The sequence below is a fragment of the Ctenocephalides felis genome, unplaced genomic scaffold (genome assembly GCF_003426905.1).
Source record: "Ctenocephalides felis isolate EL2017-DRISC unplaced genomic scaffold, ASM342690v1 CF-g0.4_SCAFFOLD_01604, whole genome shotgun sequence".
Classification (NCBI taxonomy): Eukaryota; Metazoa; Arthropoda; class Insecta; order Siphonaptera; family Pulicidae; genus Ctenocephalides; species Ctenocephalides felis.
Window position 1 is genome coordinate 31,361,010 of NW_020537758.1, and position 15,893 is coordinate 31,376,902.

The 15,893-nt window shown below is 27.5% G+C and overlaps 1 protein-coding gene across 2 annotated transcripts in view; it reads right to left on the minus strand.

Annotated features, from left to right (window-relative positions):
• Positions 1-9,489: 9,489 nt before the first annotated feature.
• The window catches only part of LOC113372452 (guanine nucleotide-binding protein subunit gamma-e), a 46,508-nt gene continuing 40,104 nt past the window's right edge, over positions 9,490-15,893 (minus strand). For both annotated transcript variants that reach the window (XM_026612783.1, XM_026612784.1), the window contains exon 3: positions 9,490-10,608. In XM_026612783.1, coding sequence (XP_026468568.1) covers positions 10,503-10,608 — 106 coding nt within the window. In that variant the 3' untranslated portion in view covers positions 9,490-10,502. The remainder of the gene's footprint in view (positions 10,609-15,893) is intronic.

Here is a 15,893-nt window from a genome sequence, read left to right on the forward strand (position 1 = left end):
ATAGCGCACTTAGACTTTTTTGGACATTTTTTTTTCTGAAAGTGATTCGGATAATCGGCGATTCGGATAGTCGGAGTTTTTGGATATTGGAGTTCTACTGTGTTATATAAATATATATATATATATATATATATCATATATATATATATTAGGGTGGTCCTTAAAATGGTTATTTTCGAATTTCCTTGCTCCCAGGGTCTCAAATGGTTCCAAATAGATAAAAACAATTCTCTGAAAGTTTTAGCTCTTAATATTAACGTTTAGATAGAGCGCAATTCAATCAAAGTTTGTACGAAATAGCATGGAAAAATTTTCAAAATTTTAAAAAATGTTTTTAGATGTAATTTAGCGACAAATGAATGAATACAACTCATTCATTTGTCGCTAAGTTATACTAAAACATTTTTTTTAATTTTCAAAATTTTTTCCATGCTCTTTTCATACAAAGTTTGATTGAATTGCGCTCTATCTAAACATTAATATTAAGATCTAAAACTTACAGAGAATTGTTTTTTATCAATTTGCAACCATTTGAGACCCTGGGAGCAAGGAAATTCGAAAATGACCATTTTAAGGACCACCCTAATATATATATATATGATGAAAATCTGATAATTTTTGTTGTTGTACTATTAACCCCTTAACTTACGATTTAGATAATTTAGATAAAAATAAAAATAATTTTGTGTTTTATAGTTTCGTATGAATAAATACTTTGTAATACTTGCGTTTACCATAGTGGGCCGTGCCCAAAATGCGTAATATTTGCTTCTGGCCGGAATATCGTAGGCGGGCTATGCCAGTAATATTCACTTTTGGCCTAGCAATAGCACGCGGGCTCTGCTCGCCATTTTAAGTTAAGGGGTTAAACATCTTTTCCACCTGAAGTACTGGGAAATATCGATCTAGACCCCGATTTATTTATTGTAATGTTATTGAATATATATAATTATATCTTTACATGATCAAATAATCTAAATATGACGACACTTGGTGTAAGATCGAACACGGTAAATACTACTTTTGTCTCGCCTACTTAGAGCTTTTAGCCATACTTATATTTCTATTTACCACCTCCACCACGTTTTTTATATGTACTAATCAATATTCTTAACGACTTCTTTATTCTTCTTTCACTTTTTTTAATTCTTTTTTATCTCAAATCAACAATTTATATTCTACTTAATTTCAATCCAAAAAATTAAAATGCCTGGAACTCTAACCGAGTGTCCATGGCCTACGCTTCTGATTGATTCGGGCATGCTTCTGATTGATCTATTTACGGTACAAATTAAAACTTAAAATAAAATGAGTAATACATGACATACGCAAAGCTGTTTTGCCTAATGGCACTTAAAACTGAATTTCATGAAGAATCTATGATAAACTTTACACTTCAACACTTTTCTTTGTTAATTCAGTATTAACAAAAAAATGGAAATGACAAACCTGTAGAAATTAATAATAATAAATATAAGTATCTTAGGTATTTCTAAAAACACCCAAAATGTAATTTCGAAAACTAAATAGCAAAAGTTGCATTTACGTAATTTGTGAAGTAACACAATGCTGCGCAGCAAAGTCATAAATGCGTTATAAAAACCGTGCGTTTAATTAAAGTACATCCGTGACTTTGATACAAATTTGCATAAATGCTCGCATTTTCCATTGTCTCTCGAATCAATGTTAACAAATAAACAAAAAAAAACTAACAATTGAAGACTAAAAGGCTTTTGAGCAGAGCTCTTTTGTCTTCGACGTGCTATGAACAACTGCGAACGAGGCATAAAAGCTGTCATAAATTTTGTAACAAGGGTTGATTAGAAAATGTCGGCATGGTGCACGCGAACCGAGCTAAAACTCCTACAAAGATCGCTAAACTTGGGGTGTGTTTTTATGGTTTCAAAAAGTTGCGGCTGTATAACTCAAAATGATTCGCGCGGCATATGTAGAAGTGCTATATAAAATGTTATTAGATAATACAGTTACAAATTTTTGAAAAAGAATTTTTATAATCAAAGTTTACATCTGTGAAGAAGTACCTTGAGTTTGAAAAAGAAAGTTTAATTGACTTTTGTACTAGATATTGTATCAATCCATTGAGTTATTCATAACTGATCTCTAGATATATAAAGAGGCTATCTGTACAGTGGCTTCTAGTAACAGAATTTTTTTTAACAGGTTTTGATCTATGTCAAAATATTTTTTCATCTCGATTGACATGTAAACCCTGCATAATATTGTCGTAGCTAATCTTTATGTTACGTTATTTTTATCGACTGATTTTGCTTTTATATGCCTTATTTTGTTTCAAATTTATCAATATTTAGTCATTGTAATTTACATCGATTTATGATAAGAATTTACCTATGTAACTGGAGACACTATATATTTTATTTTTGTTACATGAGACACTATATTTTATATTACTAATAGTTATGGTTTACGTTGATTTATTTCAATTTTAAAAAATTGTAAATTTTGTTAAAAGGATGAATTATTAAAAGTACCATTGCCATTTTTTGTCGTTAATACTTACATATAACCTTTAATATGTCGTTAATATCTGCATTTTGTAAAAATATAATCAGTGGATCTCAACATACATTAATTTAGAAAACAAAAGTTAATATAAGCCCCTGGCTTCCCTAATAGTTTCCTTTTTTAATTTTGATAAATTGGCTGCAAATATCCCATAAATTACATAGTTTAGCGTTAAAAAAAATTTCAAAGAAATTTGCTCTCTACTTTTACAACTCTACTAAAAGTATTTAATCATCAATTGTTTAATAATCTTTAATTGTAGATTGTTCCATATGCATATTTGTAGAATAAAGTTCACGTTCAATTATATTCAACAACCCAATTATTCATCTATATAATAACAGTAATATAAGTCATACCGTCAAATGATTAAGGTTATTAAAAGCCAACAGGGTAGTTAGTTATGTGCATAATATCCATTAATTCTAAAATATACATTTCCATGACCTGAGTAGAAATTAACGTAAAATAAGCTTTGTATTACTTTAATCCTGCCATTTCGCAGGATTTTCACCGTGTATTAAAATCTAGTGTTTACCTCAATTGCACGCGACCGCATAACCTCTCACTTACCGATGCTCGTTCGTTCGGTAGCTTTGCTCCAAATCCGTGTTCTCCGCCCGTTTGCAATAACAACGAATTCCTATTTTATTTCTATACATACTATTTTAGTGGGGCTAAACTATTATAGATAAAATTTAAAATAAATAGACATAGCTCATTTCACTTTAGGTGTATGAAGAAAATTTTTGCGTAGGATAGAGCGCGGTTTAAAGGTCCGTGGGAACAAAGGTTCACCACCATTATCTCAAAAACAAGAATACCAAATTATAAATAAAATATTTAAAAGTTTAGGGTAAATAATGCAAACAGCTATCGCCTTTAATCGTAATCAGGAGATATTTTTAACAATTTTTTCTTTGGTAATCTTTTTGTTTTTGGGCACTGTTATTTAGTTTACGATACCTGAATATAATTTTTAAGTGTACGTCATTCAACTGCTTTATAAGGTGTATTTTTATTTTTAAGTTATTTTTAATAGTTGTTGGTAATATAATGCTCATAAAAGCTTGCATGTTGTTGGGGTAAAAAAAAACTCAATTTGAAAAGGTGTAGGGTTGAGTTGGGCTTAAAGCTCCAGTGGTGAAGATATTTCTGAGACAAGTAGAATTTTAAATTATTTTAATAGCTAACTTAAAATTAGAGAGAAAAATTTATAACCAGCCATCGCCTTGATTCCTTGATTGCTATCGGGATATAAACGGCAATGATTGAAAATCCATAACAAAAGTATTTTCATTAGTTACTTTTGTGACCATTGTTGTTCAGTTAACGAGGCCTTAATATAATTCTTAAGTATACATTATTTAATCGTTTTATTAGATATATTGTTGATTTTAAGTTAGATTCAACATTTTTTTATAACTTCTATAAAAGCTTGCACGTGGGTGGGTTAAGAAAGACCAACTGGTAAAAGGTACCCTAGCAAAGGTGTAATAATTAAAAAAGTTAATGAAGTTAAACAAAGCAATTTTACAAGAGATAAATAAATTAATACCGACTCTGCTGGTAAACAGAGGCTTGAATATCGAATCAATTTTATAAACAGTGTTATCTCTGTAAAAAGTATACCCATAAAATTTATATTTTATGCATTAATTGATTATGCAACTAATGTTGCATTATTGAATAATCTAGCTATCATTTTGCAAAATTTCTTTCAATTAAAAAAAGACATTGTATTTGTTTCTGCCCTGGCTGTTCCATGTTATCTATATTCATGTGGGAAAAAAGAGCAAATAACAAATTTTTGAAAAATAGCAAAAAAAATATTTGTATGTTGATTAATTAGCTAAGTATTTTACTAAAGTTGGTAATTTAGTTGTGAGTTCGATATGTTTTGGTATTCCAGACTTTTTTTTTGATATAGTTGGTTGAGTTTTCAGAGTATAAATGCTAAAAGTCAAGTTAGACCATTGTGCTTTACCATGACCTCTACAGAAAACTGCAAATACAATTGTTTATGTATGATTGCATTATTTATTGATAGATCACGCAGTTTTATAAATTAACCATGTGACTATTACAAATTGATCGAAAATTGAATTACAAATTCCAATCACTATATTGAAAATACCAATTCTCCCTCTCGTCGAATGCTGAACTGCCGCTGAATCCAGTCAGCATTATTTTTCTTTTTTGTTTTAACGCGAACCACTCCCCTGCGCCCTCGGAAAATAAAAAAGTTTGCCTTTCGCAAACGATATGGGCCTAACCGGTTCTCAATTTCCCGACGAGGGTGGCAGATTTATGTATTTTTATGACCCGTGCAGGAAAGAGTCGCCCCCGAATCCGCATTTCGGACTGCCCTTTATTTACTACGTTTGTCACATATTACAATTTTATTACTTGCGGTAGAACTCTATAACGGTTTTTATATTCGCACTTAAACAGATCAAATGTAAATTGATTACAGGACGTGCTGGCACACGGGGTCGTGACTTTGTACCGATATATCCTTGCGACATGTACGACCGTATAAATATAAAGAAATATATGGTTATCGGTATTCCAGACTTTTCACGACAATTAGTATTATTTATATTTATTAAGAAAATTTTCGAATTAAAAACAGCAGAAATCGTTTACCTGTGAGTTTTATTTTGATAACTTCGCTTATAGAGTTTCATTATACATTGATTCAATTTTTTTTGAAGGTGGGAAATAACTAGTTCATAAATTATGATTGGAGTTACTATTTCATAAATTCAAATATGTCATGATAGTTTACTCATAAAAACCAATAAAATTTTAATTCATTAGAATTATGCAATCTATTTTATTCTGCGGTATACATTTTTTGCCTATAAGCCTATATTTCAAATAGCACCTAATGCACTTGGCTTGTTTCTTCTGCATTTTTTTAAAAATTGTTAACAAGTATATAAAATTTGGACAAATTTTAATAAACTGTTTTATAGATTCAGTAATTGTGCTCAAATTTATTTAAAATTACTATAGAAAATACTTTTTTTCTCAATCAAAATTTCTACTATCAATATGTTATGTCTTTTTAAATTCAGCCAATTGCATCAGATCTTTATTAGAAAGACTTACTACTGTTTTTCAAACTATTTCACCCTTATTTTAAAAAATTCCCGGGTTAAAAAAACAGCGCTAAATTGAGATATGCAGTTTGAAAGCATTTTAGCCAAAACATCGTTAATAAATTTAATTTATAAATTTTAAGTTTAACAGTTTTAAAATAACTCGGAAAGTTATTGATTTTTTTCTAACATACAGGAGTATTTTATAAAAATCAAAAAACATCAAAAATTAACTACACCCACGAATGTACTAAACGTTTTAAATTATCTATTTATAGATATGACTATAGTATAGACAATTAGTGTTATATCTCAGTAATAAACAAAAGTTACTAGAATAAAACAAATAGTACAAAAACTGAAGACTAGTGGCATCTTTCTAAAGGTCCACGAACTCATATAAAGCAAAATGATTCCACATCATGAAAGCTTTTCTATGGATTTCCTGCATTATCTGGAATGAAACTCGACTTACATTTTACGCGAAACAACTCTCGTAGAGATGACTCTATAGGCAAATGGTTTGGAGACTTGTTCACTTCAGTTATTTACTCGTATTTTACAATAAAAATATAAATAAATATTCATTCGAACTCTGCTGGTGAAGATTTCCGAGAAAATATCATATCAAGTTTATATACAGTATTACTTCTGTAAAAATATACCCATAAAATTTGAATATTTTATTGGTTTAACATTATAGCTATTATTTTGTAAAGACCCCTCCTATGGAATAAAAAAAACAGAAAAATTTCAGTAAAATAGTAAATTAACACATTTCTATAATTAAGAATTAACTGTGAATTATACTGAACATAGTTGTTTGTTTGATACGTATTAAGTGTTGTGACGTAGTTCATTTAGTTAGGGGATTAACAGTATAATTACTGAACGTCAAATTGGCCTACCTTATTTCAAAATTTGGTACTTGATATTAGTGAATATCTTCGTTATGACTTATCTTTTGAATAATTATAGTACATGTTGAAAATAAATAATCGTGAAAGGAAAATAAAAATCTTGATTTTGATTAATATTATAGATATTATTATGATAAACTATATTAGATTTAAATGTTTCTAGAAAAAATACCTCTTCTCCGGCATTACTGCATCAAAGTATCAAATATATCTTATAATCAATTAAATTCTTATAATCAAAATATATAAAATAAAGTTAGATCAACCGTTGGGTTGTCTTCTAATGCACAACGTCGTTAAAAAATTTAAGTTTTAATTATTGTTTAAAAATGGAAGTACTTGATAACAACTTCAACTGTGTGCTCTTCTTTCAAATGGAGTGGAAATATTATATATTCGCAAGTTCTTGTTCCAAACTCAAATAGCTTCTTAAATGCAACTTCTTAGTAAATTATTCTAATTATTGTTTAAAAATAATAATACTTAATAACAACTTCAACTGTATGCTCTTCTTTCAAATGGAGTAATTATATATTTGCAAGTTCTTATTTCAAACTGAACTAGCTCTTTAAATGCATCTAAATACATAAATATAATTATATAATATATGTCAGAAAAAAGATGGAAACATACTTAATATTCTTGACAATACCTTGTAACATATTCAAGCATCAAAAATTCAACATTTTGTGCAACCTACATTAAGATCCTCCTCTTTGGCTCTGTAATAACAAAAACTATAAATCAATTCAATCAATTCAATCAATCTGTACATGTTAACTTGCTGAAACTAAATTTATTTAAATACCCAAAAATTATTTGTAATAATTTATTTGATCCTGTCTCACTCTGAATGAATAAAAGTTACATGCACTCGTTTACGATACAATAAGTAATAACACTGTTCTCTCATCTTATTACAATCGAAACAACATTTTATCATATCATTCATTTACAATCGTACAATAAAAGTTAGACTATCTAATGTCATAATCGTCTATTTTAATAGAATGAGTTCTTAGTTTATAAACCAGCTCAGATTTATATAACGAGATAAGATCGCATTTAAGCACATATAATATATTATGTAATAATGCATCATAATTTACAATATTAAATCATAAAATCACAAATAGTTTATATAATACTAATTATAAATGACTAGAGCTACAGCGATTCAAGATCATACTTAATTTTGCGGAATATGGAAAATAGACAAGAGAGTAAATTATTAAATATTTGAATAAAAATAAAATAAATTTTTGCACAAAACTAAATTTTGTGGTTCTAAAACGAAATTATGTTTCCGAAATGGCTGTGTGTTCACGTATACTATCAAAAATAATGAAATAATCATAACATTTTTCATTTTTGTTGAATTATTTAAATAAACGTTACAGAAAAACACTATAGATTCAATTTTATTCTATAAACAATTGTCAAAAGATTCATTTATCATTTTCTCATGAATAGATAAATACAAATATGCGAAATAAAAGTGATTTAAGTGAGTATCTTAGAAAATAAATGTTTTTAACGCTTATTTCTGCATTTTATTTAGAACCACAAAACAATTTTGTTGAAAAACATAAATTAGTTGTTGTTTTGAATTAAAGATCATAATTATATTATTATTTAAATTGTTTGCTAATGTGTTAAACATATAGGAGTCTAAAGACGAAACTGGCAATTATATTTCCATAATTCTAGAATCAAAAAGTTAAAATTCAGCGCAATTAATAAAAGCTAATTCCTTATACAACTATTAGTTTTTAAACAATTTACTAGCGAGTTTAATCATATTTTCACTTTATTGTATTCTTCTATAAATAGACATTTTGAAATATATGTGCCTAATACAAAATTTTGAAATATTAATATGATGAATATATCTGATAATACGTGAACGGAAGCTTATGTTTTAATTTCTATGATATAAATATGAATAATTTTAACCTATATTAAATATTGTATTAGCATATTATTAATTACTTTACAAAGTTTAATTTTATTAATAATTAAATTATAGTTTTAAAATAGGCATATTTAGCCACATATCTAATAATTTAAATCCAAACTCCAACAAATAATTTTTTATTTTTTCAACAGTATAGGAAAGGCCTATTTTAAAATATTGAATTTATTTTTGTCATAGTATTTATGTACAACAGACATCTGAAAAAATTAATCAACAATTAACATTGTGCTCGATCTTATATTATCCTGAATTTTATTCTAAGAGTTGGATTTAAATTTATTAGATGTATTTTAATAGTATAAATGCAGAAACAAAAGCGGTTTACAAATGTTTTTGTATTAATATAAAATGTTATTGTTAACTGGCTTGTTAATGCAATTCGTAAATTTTCGGTCCAATATAACTCTCTTTAATAACTACTTTAAAAATAGTTTGAATTGGATAAAATATTTTGGATAAAATTATATTGGATATAATATGTTCGAATTTCTGGAGCGTTAAAGCGTATGAGAACCTAGAACTACAATCGTAGGATATTAAAAATTGGAAGATGATGCGTAGAAAAATTTTATAGTTTTTGTCAATTATTTTCATTTATCATCAGAAAATTACGCAAGCATTATAAAAGTAATTGTATTGTAACTTTTATCTTTTTAGCAATATGACAAAGTATATGTACTAGAATTTTTAAACTTGCTTTCTAAGTAGCATATTGAACTTTTATTTATTAAAGTAATAAATATACTAATAATAAGCATAACAACCCTGCATGATTTTGAACTGTCTAATCATTTATCATTTAAGAAAAATAATTAATAGTGATTAATAGGTCATTGATTTTTTAAAATCCTCATTTAAATCAGAACATTTTTACTGGATTTTATGGAATGTTACTTCAAAACTATTAAGAGAACTGGCAAATTGCAGGTTCGATGTTCCCATATAAAACGATTTCTAACATTCATCGCCAAATTTTATTTGTTACAATTGCACTTCCAGGACAAAGCCTCCAGAAATTCGACTAGAATAGGTGAAAAAAATAGCTGGATGAGTGATTACGTATCGTTGAAAATGAAGCTCTGAGCATTTATTAAATGTACTTTGAAATAATGTCATAACAATTACGTAGAAATATACGAAACCACTATAGATTTATTTTAATATTAAGTTTCCATTTTTATAATTATATAAATCAATGACGATCGAAATGAGTCTATGGAAGTTGGTCGCAATTAGAGCACATGCCATATTGGTTATGTAGTATTTTCTTTTCTAGATTTCTCTCAAATAAAAACTTAAGGCTAAATCGTGGCACACATTAATCTAACGAAAGATTTAATAAATATTAGGTACGAAAAACACTTACGAAACAAAACCAGTTTAAACTAAAACATGTAGATTCGGAAACAGATAAAGTAATCCTATCGCAGATTCATATTTCACAGATGGCAGTGTAAGCAAGTGTTTATATTCGACTCTTCCGCAAATTTCCAATTCGTATTTTGAAAATTCTTTGACGAACCAGCGTGGCAGTGCCCACAATGCACAGTTCAGACGGACTTCGTCCTGGACGACCAGGATCATGTGTTGTGAATAAATTCAGAACGAAATGCAGCCTCCATCTATCAGAGGAAAAACAACAATTCCGAGCGTGCGCCTTAGAAGTGTTCTTGCTGCGCAGGCGCGTTTACAATGTGATCGTTCCCAAATCGACTGAAGAAAATCTCACCTAAAATGGCTTCTGATTGCTCGTTTCCTTAATTTCATTCATTTTCGATTCACCAACGATCCATGTTGTCTTCAAATTTCTTAGGTATCATCTATCGTTCTGCATCTATTTAATCAATTTTTCGAGTTTTTTTTTCGAAGTGTCTGATTCTGTGTATGTTTTTCCCTAATTATTTACAAATATATATATTAATTCTTTGTCTTCTTAAACGATGCGATGATTCATTACATAATGACGCATTTTCCTTTCTCCGCCCAAGGATTACTCTTTTTATCGGGGGCGTGTATCAGGGGGTCGTTTTTCTCATTTTCCTCAACGTACTCTCGCATTCTAGAATAACAAAAACATTATTAGAAATATTTTAAATAAATATTAGACATCTACTACAACAATTCACATATTTTGTATTTCAATATTTTTGATATAGTATATGAAGGAGAGATACTAATTATAAGTGTGGCCATTGATTTGTTTATGTATTCTCACCCATTTTTTATGGCAAATATGTGATACATATATGAGAGAATTTTACTTTGAGAGTCACATAAGTAAAATTATTTTCTGGAAATTATTTTGTTAGTATTAAAAGCTATGCTCCATATTCGTGAAAAGCTTATTTCATAAAAGACATTTCATATAATTCATTCAATAAGTTTTACGATGATATTGAAGAAGAATACAGAATATAACAAGAGTTTTATTTTTAAAAATATGAATCCATTTATATTAAAGAACATCAGTGCTTTCAATATGAAAATGGAGAGTTTAATTTTCTAAAGACAACAGTATGGACGACATTGATAAACTAGCTTAAAAAAATGAAGAAGTACTATGAAGAAAGAGCATATTAAATATAAGATATTTGAAAGATAAAGAATTCAAACTTATAAGATAATCAAGACAGATTGTAAATTAATCATGAATCTATAGTATGTATACAAGAACACACGTTCAATGAAATGTCAATCAATGACAAATGAATACTATGTTTAATTTTAAATATATTTTTGTAGCAATTAGATTATAAAGTTTTAGAGTATATTTTGTTGAAATATAGTCTTGTACATTACAAGTAAAAAAGTCTTGAACTATTTAGACTATAATAATACTATTGGCACAACTATCTGTCTAATTTATATCGTTCTACGTATTCCCTTGCAGTATTGGAATGCAATTCTACAATCAATTATCTATCGGTGCAATTACCCAATATATCACTTAATTAAACTCGATAACATGTTGCAATTAGCGGTAGATGGGTAATGTAAGTTAATACAGCAATCTCCAAATTGGATATATATAGTGCAGACGCCAGAGGCATTTCTCAGAAATGCAATAATTCGGCACATAATTTTATCGCTACACTCTTAATATCAATTACAGCTTTGGTATAATAATTAATATCATATTATATACCGAATTATGTAATATTTGATATATGATGGATACTCTTATTATTTGCAAAGCCATTTAAAATATACCGTTATGACATTTTTTGTTTTCTTCTTAACCGCGTGTCTTTTTGGAAGTTAATCCAATGGTTTAGTCTAGTTAGTATATATTCACTATCAAAACATCATGTGATGATGATATAGTTGATCTATAGATACATCAAGCCAAAAAAGGGATATTTTACTTGTAAACATATTTAAGTACTATATTTCCAGGTAAAAACCTAATCAGTACAATCTGAAATGAGGATTGGCCACTCAATTTTTCTTTTTCATTTTTCATTTTTTTATTTACATCTTATATATATATATATATATATAAATATGTTTGTGTGTTTATATGTGAATTCAAATTAAGTAGTTGGCGCCGTCTATTTATCGTAGTACAAATTAACTGATAAGCTGCTTGAATCAATATTTTCATTGTGGGAGATTAACCGCTTGATAACTATATTAGATATTATAATTAAAAATAATCTTATCCAAAAATATGATTTAGAGAGATTATTAAAAAATATTTATTGTCAGCAAAATATATAAATGATGCTATTTATTATCAAATATAATCATTTATGAAAATCGTCGATATTTGATAAGGATTGTATTGAATTGGTTAATCGAGAGCAATACGGATATGTTGTTTAACTAAAACTTGTCTTCATTTTCAAACAACAATAGGCTATAATCATCAACAAATCATCAAACTCATTACAATCATTTTTTGTTACAAGTTGCTGGAATGTTATTGTTTTCCATCTATAAAAATATTTTTTATATATAAATTAATATATATTTATTATATTACTAAAATATATTCTATATGTTAATAATCCTCATAAAAAATCATTGTTAAAATATTGTAAAAAATTGTTATGTTATTGATATACGTTGATAATTCAATTTTTTACGTTTATTAAATTGGTTATCAATTTCTATAGTCGGAAAACGCAATTCGAATAATAAAATATGAACCAAAAGCAAAATCAATGCGTTTATACTCATATACATACATTAAACAAAGTAATTTATTTTGGTTATATCGAAACGATAATACCATTATGATTAACCTTATCCGCATAATTTCTGATTGCAAAATTTCAACCTAATACAATATTTAAATTATTTTCATTCGATATTAAATGAAATAATAAATTTATTGATGAAATTCTACATAAAAAAGCATTTTCAAAACCAGGGTTTAATTAAATATTCAGAAACGTTTCGGTAATTTCATTTACGACTTTTTATTAAATAAAAAATTCTAATGAAGTAATACATAGTCCATAGCTTTTTCTTCAAATGTCACCTGCTTAAAGCCAGGAAGCTAATTATATTTCTTGAAACTAATTGGATACAATTGTAGAAAATAAGGGTAATGTCCGTAGAATAAGATTAACCTAAATTATGAAAATCACGTTTAGGCTTTCGTCGACGTCGGTTTTGCGTCAAATGAGTCTTCTTGAAACTAATTACTGTCTGTGATAAACGCGATTTAGGCCCTAAAATCTCACCCTGGAGATCATACCAAGAAATTTTAACTTTGAGTGAGTTGAGTGATGAATTGACGGTGAAAATGATAATAGAATTTGATAGCTTAAATTAAAATTAATATTTTTTTATCCACGAAAATTTCAATGCAAAACTCGTACTTCTATGAATTCATCGTTTATAATACAATACTACATCCTACTGTGTCTTATTAGCTTGAATCTCCTAATTGTTTTATTTGGCTTAGCATTTTAGAAACTATTTTAGCTTACGTTACGATGGCAAATAATACTAACCAAGAACATTTCTATAAATAAATATAAAAATGTTATTCTTTTCAGAAAAATATTAGCACAAACTATGAGATAAATTATAATGGATTCATGACAAAGTAACGAGAAAACAAATAATGCTAAACTATAATTATTAGAATGGCATCTAAATAAATGAGGCATTTTGCTAGAAAAACAAAAACATTTTTTAGAAAACTATTTTACTTTATATTGTGAAGTATTTCCATTTTGATCAATAAATAATTTTTGCCGATTGGTCAAATTTATGTGGTGTCAATAATGGAATAAATAACCGTTTGGATTTCTCAATTTTGGTCGCTTTTTTTGACTGTATTGTTTAATTTTGTTATTTGAAATTTTTGTGGATAAAAAAAATATTAATTTTAATTGATCGATCAAATAACTCTTTCGCTAATGGGCATCTTAATAGCCTACTATCTATTAACAAAGTGTATTTTATTTGGACTACCTCAGCAGACATAAAAATTCAACTTGAATCAGCTGAGCCGAAAACCGCATTTATTCATTAGCCAACCTAGTATATCACCTATTTCAAATGATTAAAGTTATGAATAGGTTAGTTCAAATAAATCTCAATTCAGGTTGCAAATTTCAAGGTATAATTCGTAACACTCAATTTACATAGATATAAAAATAATATCTACGCTATATATAAATACCAGATGTCAAAAATATGAAAACTAATGTGATATAGCTACCTTGCGCATTTATTTATGTAACTACAACTATCAGCAATGAAAAGATTCGAATTCAATCTCCTTATATAAAAACTAAACTAGACGACATGTGATGAATTACGGCCAGGTGTAATAAAAGCCCATATTTCACTCACATTTTTCCATTACTCGCTCTTTTACGACAGTGCATGTATTCAAATTAATAATATAAAAGGCGATTATATCACTGAAATAACAACTCAATTCCTTGAAGTCATGCTCGTGATACTTGAGGCAAATTCATAAATTATTCGCTTGAAAAACCACTAAGAAGTATATTTTGTAATATTGTATATTGCAAACACCACCATCTCGTAAGATCATATGACCCTAGATCATTGAAAGAATTAGATAGTTCAATAGGATTCGTTAATGAATAGTGAATGTGTGGACTGGAATTGCATTTCATATATATTTCAGAGTTTGACAACGATTTACTCACGTTACTTATTCAGAGAATAATTTTGGCAGCTTCTAAAAATTGAAATTATTTAAAAATGCTTGGAATTAAATACAAATGGTTGAAAACGTTTGTACTAAAGTAAAAGTTTTATTTTTATCGTTTTCATCATTTCATTTTTATATTGTTGAAATATTATACGTCACATTTTAGATTATAGTTAGAAATCGCGTACCTATATCAGAATTGAATATATCAACAATGAAAAATGATTTAAGTGTAAAAGCATGTAATAATATCATGTGAAATTCTATCCAATAAAATGCCCTATTCCAAAGGAGTAATATTACTTATAAATACTATACAACTTGATTTTAATATATTAACGCCAAAATATAAAGCCAAAATATACAAATTCTCATAATCCGAACTAGTTGTTTTGTTATTCATATATTGCATATTCTTTAACATAAGAATTAATATTTAATATAATTTGAATATTCACAATAGCATTATTGATAATAGAAATAGTTAACATATTATGTTAACATAGTCAAACATTATAATTATAAACAAAACAACAGCTACTAAATATGGTTGTAACCATTGGAGTAGCAAGTTATTTTAATCATTTGAACATTAATTGGATGGAAATTAGATAACTATCTCAATTGAATGATCAAGCATAAATCATTCCAGAAATATATGAGCATTTTTATAATAGTATGCAGAAAATTAAGTTTTTCAAAATCAAGTGGTTGGCATTCCCTGCAAAATTGCATCAATGTTAAATGCAGATACCAGTTATGCAAAATCTAGATGCAATATATCATATCACAAGCCACATACAATCTATTTTATTAAAAGAGAATTGAATAAATGGGATTATTGAACTGGGAAAGTGTATATATGTGTCTACGTCTATGACGTTGAAAGTAAGGCAACTGAAGCATATTAATCAATATTAATTAGTCAAGAAATACAACAAACACTAAAATATAAAAATAATATTAAGGTTGCAAAATCCGAATGAACTAAAACAGGATTTATAATTCATTAAAATGATTAACAAAAATAAATTGTAACAAAAAAAAATAATAATAATTCATTAAAATAAAATTATAATTTTTTTCTCTTGAACCAATCGAAAGCATAACAAAGCATTAAACTGAGTTATTTATAATGTGTTTTTTTTATCAGATCATTCTATAATCTATCATAAACTGATTCATTCAATAATCTATCA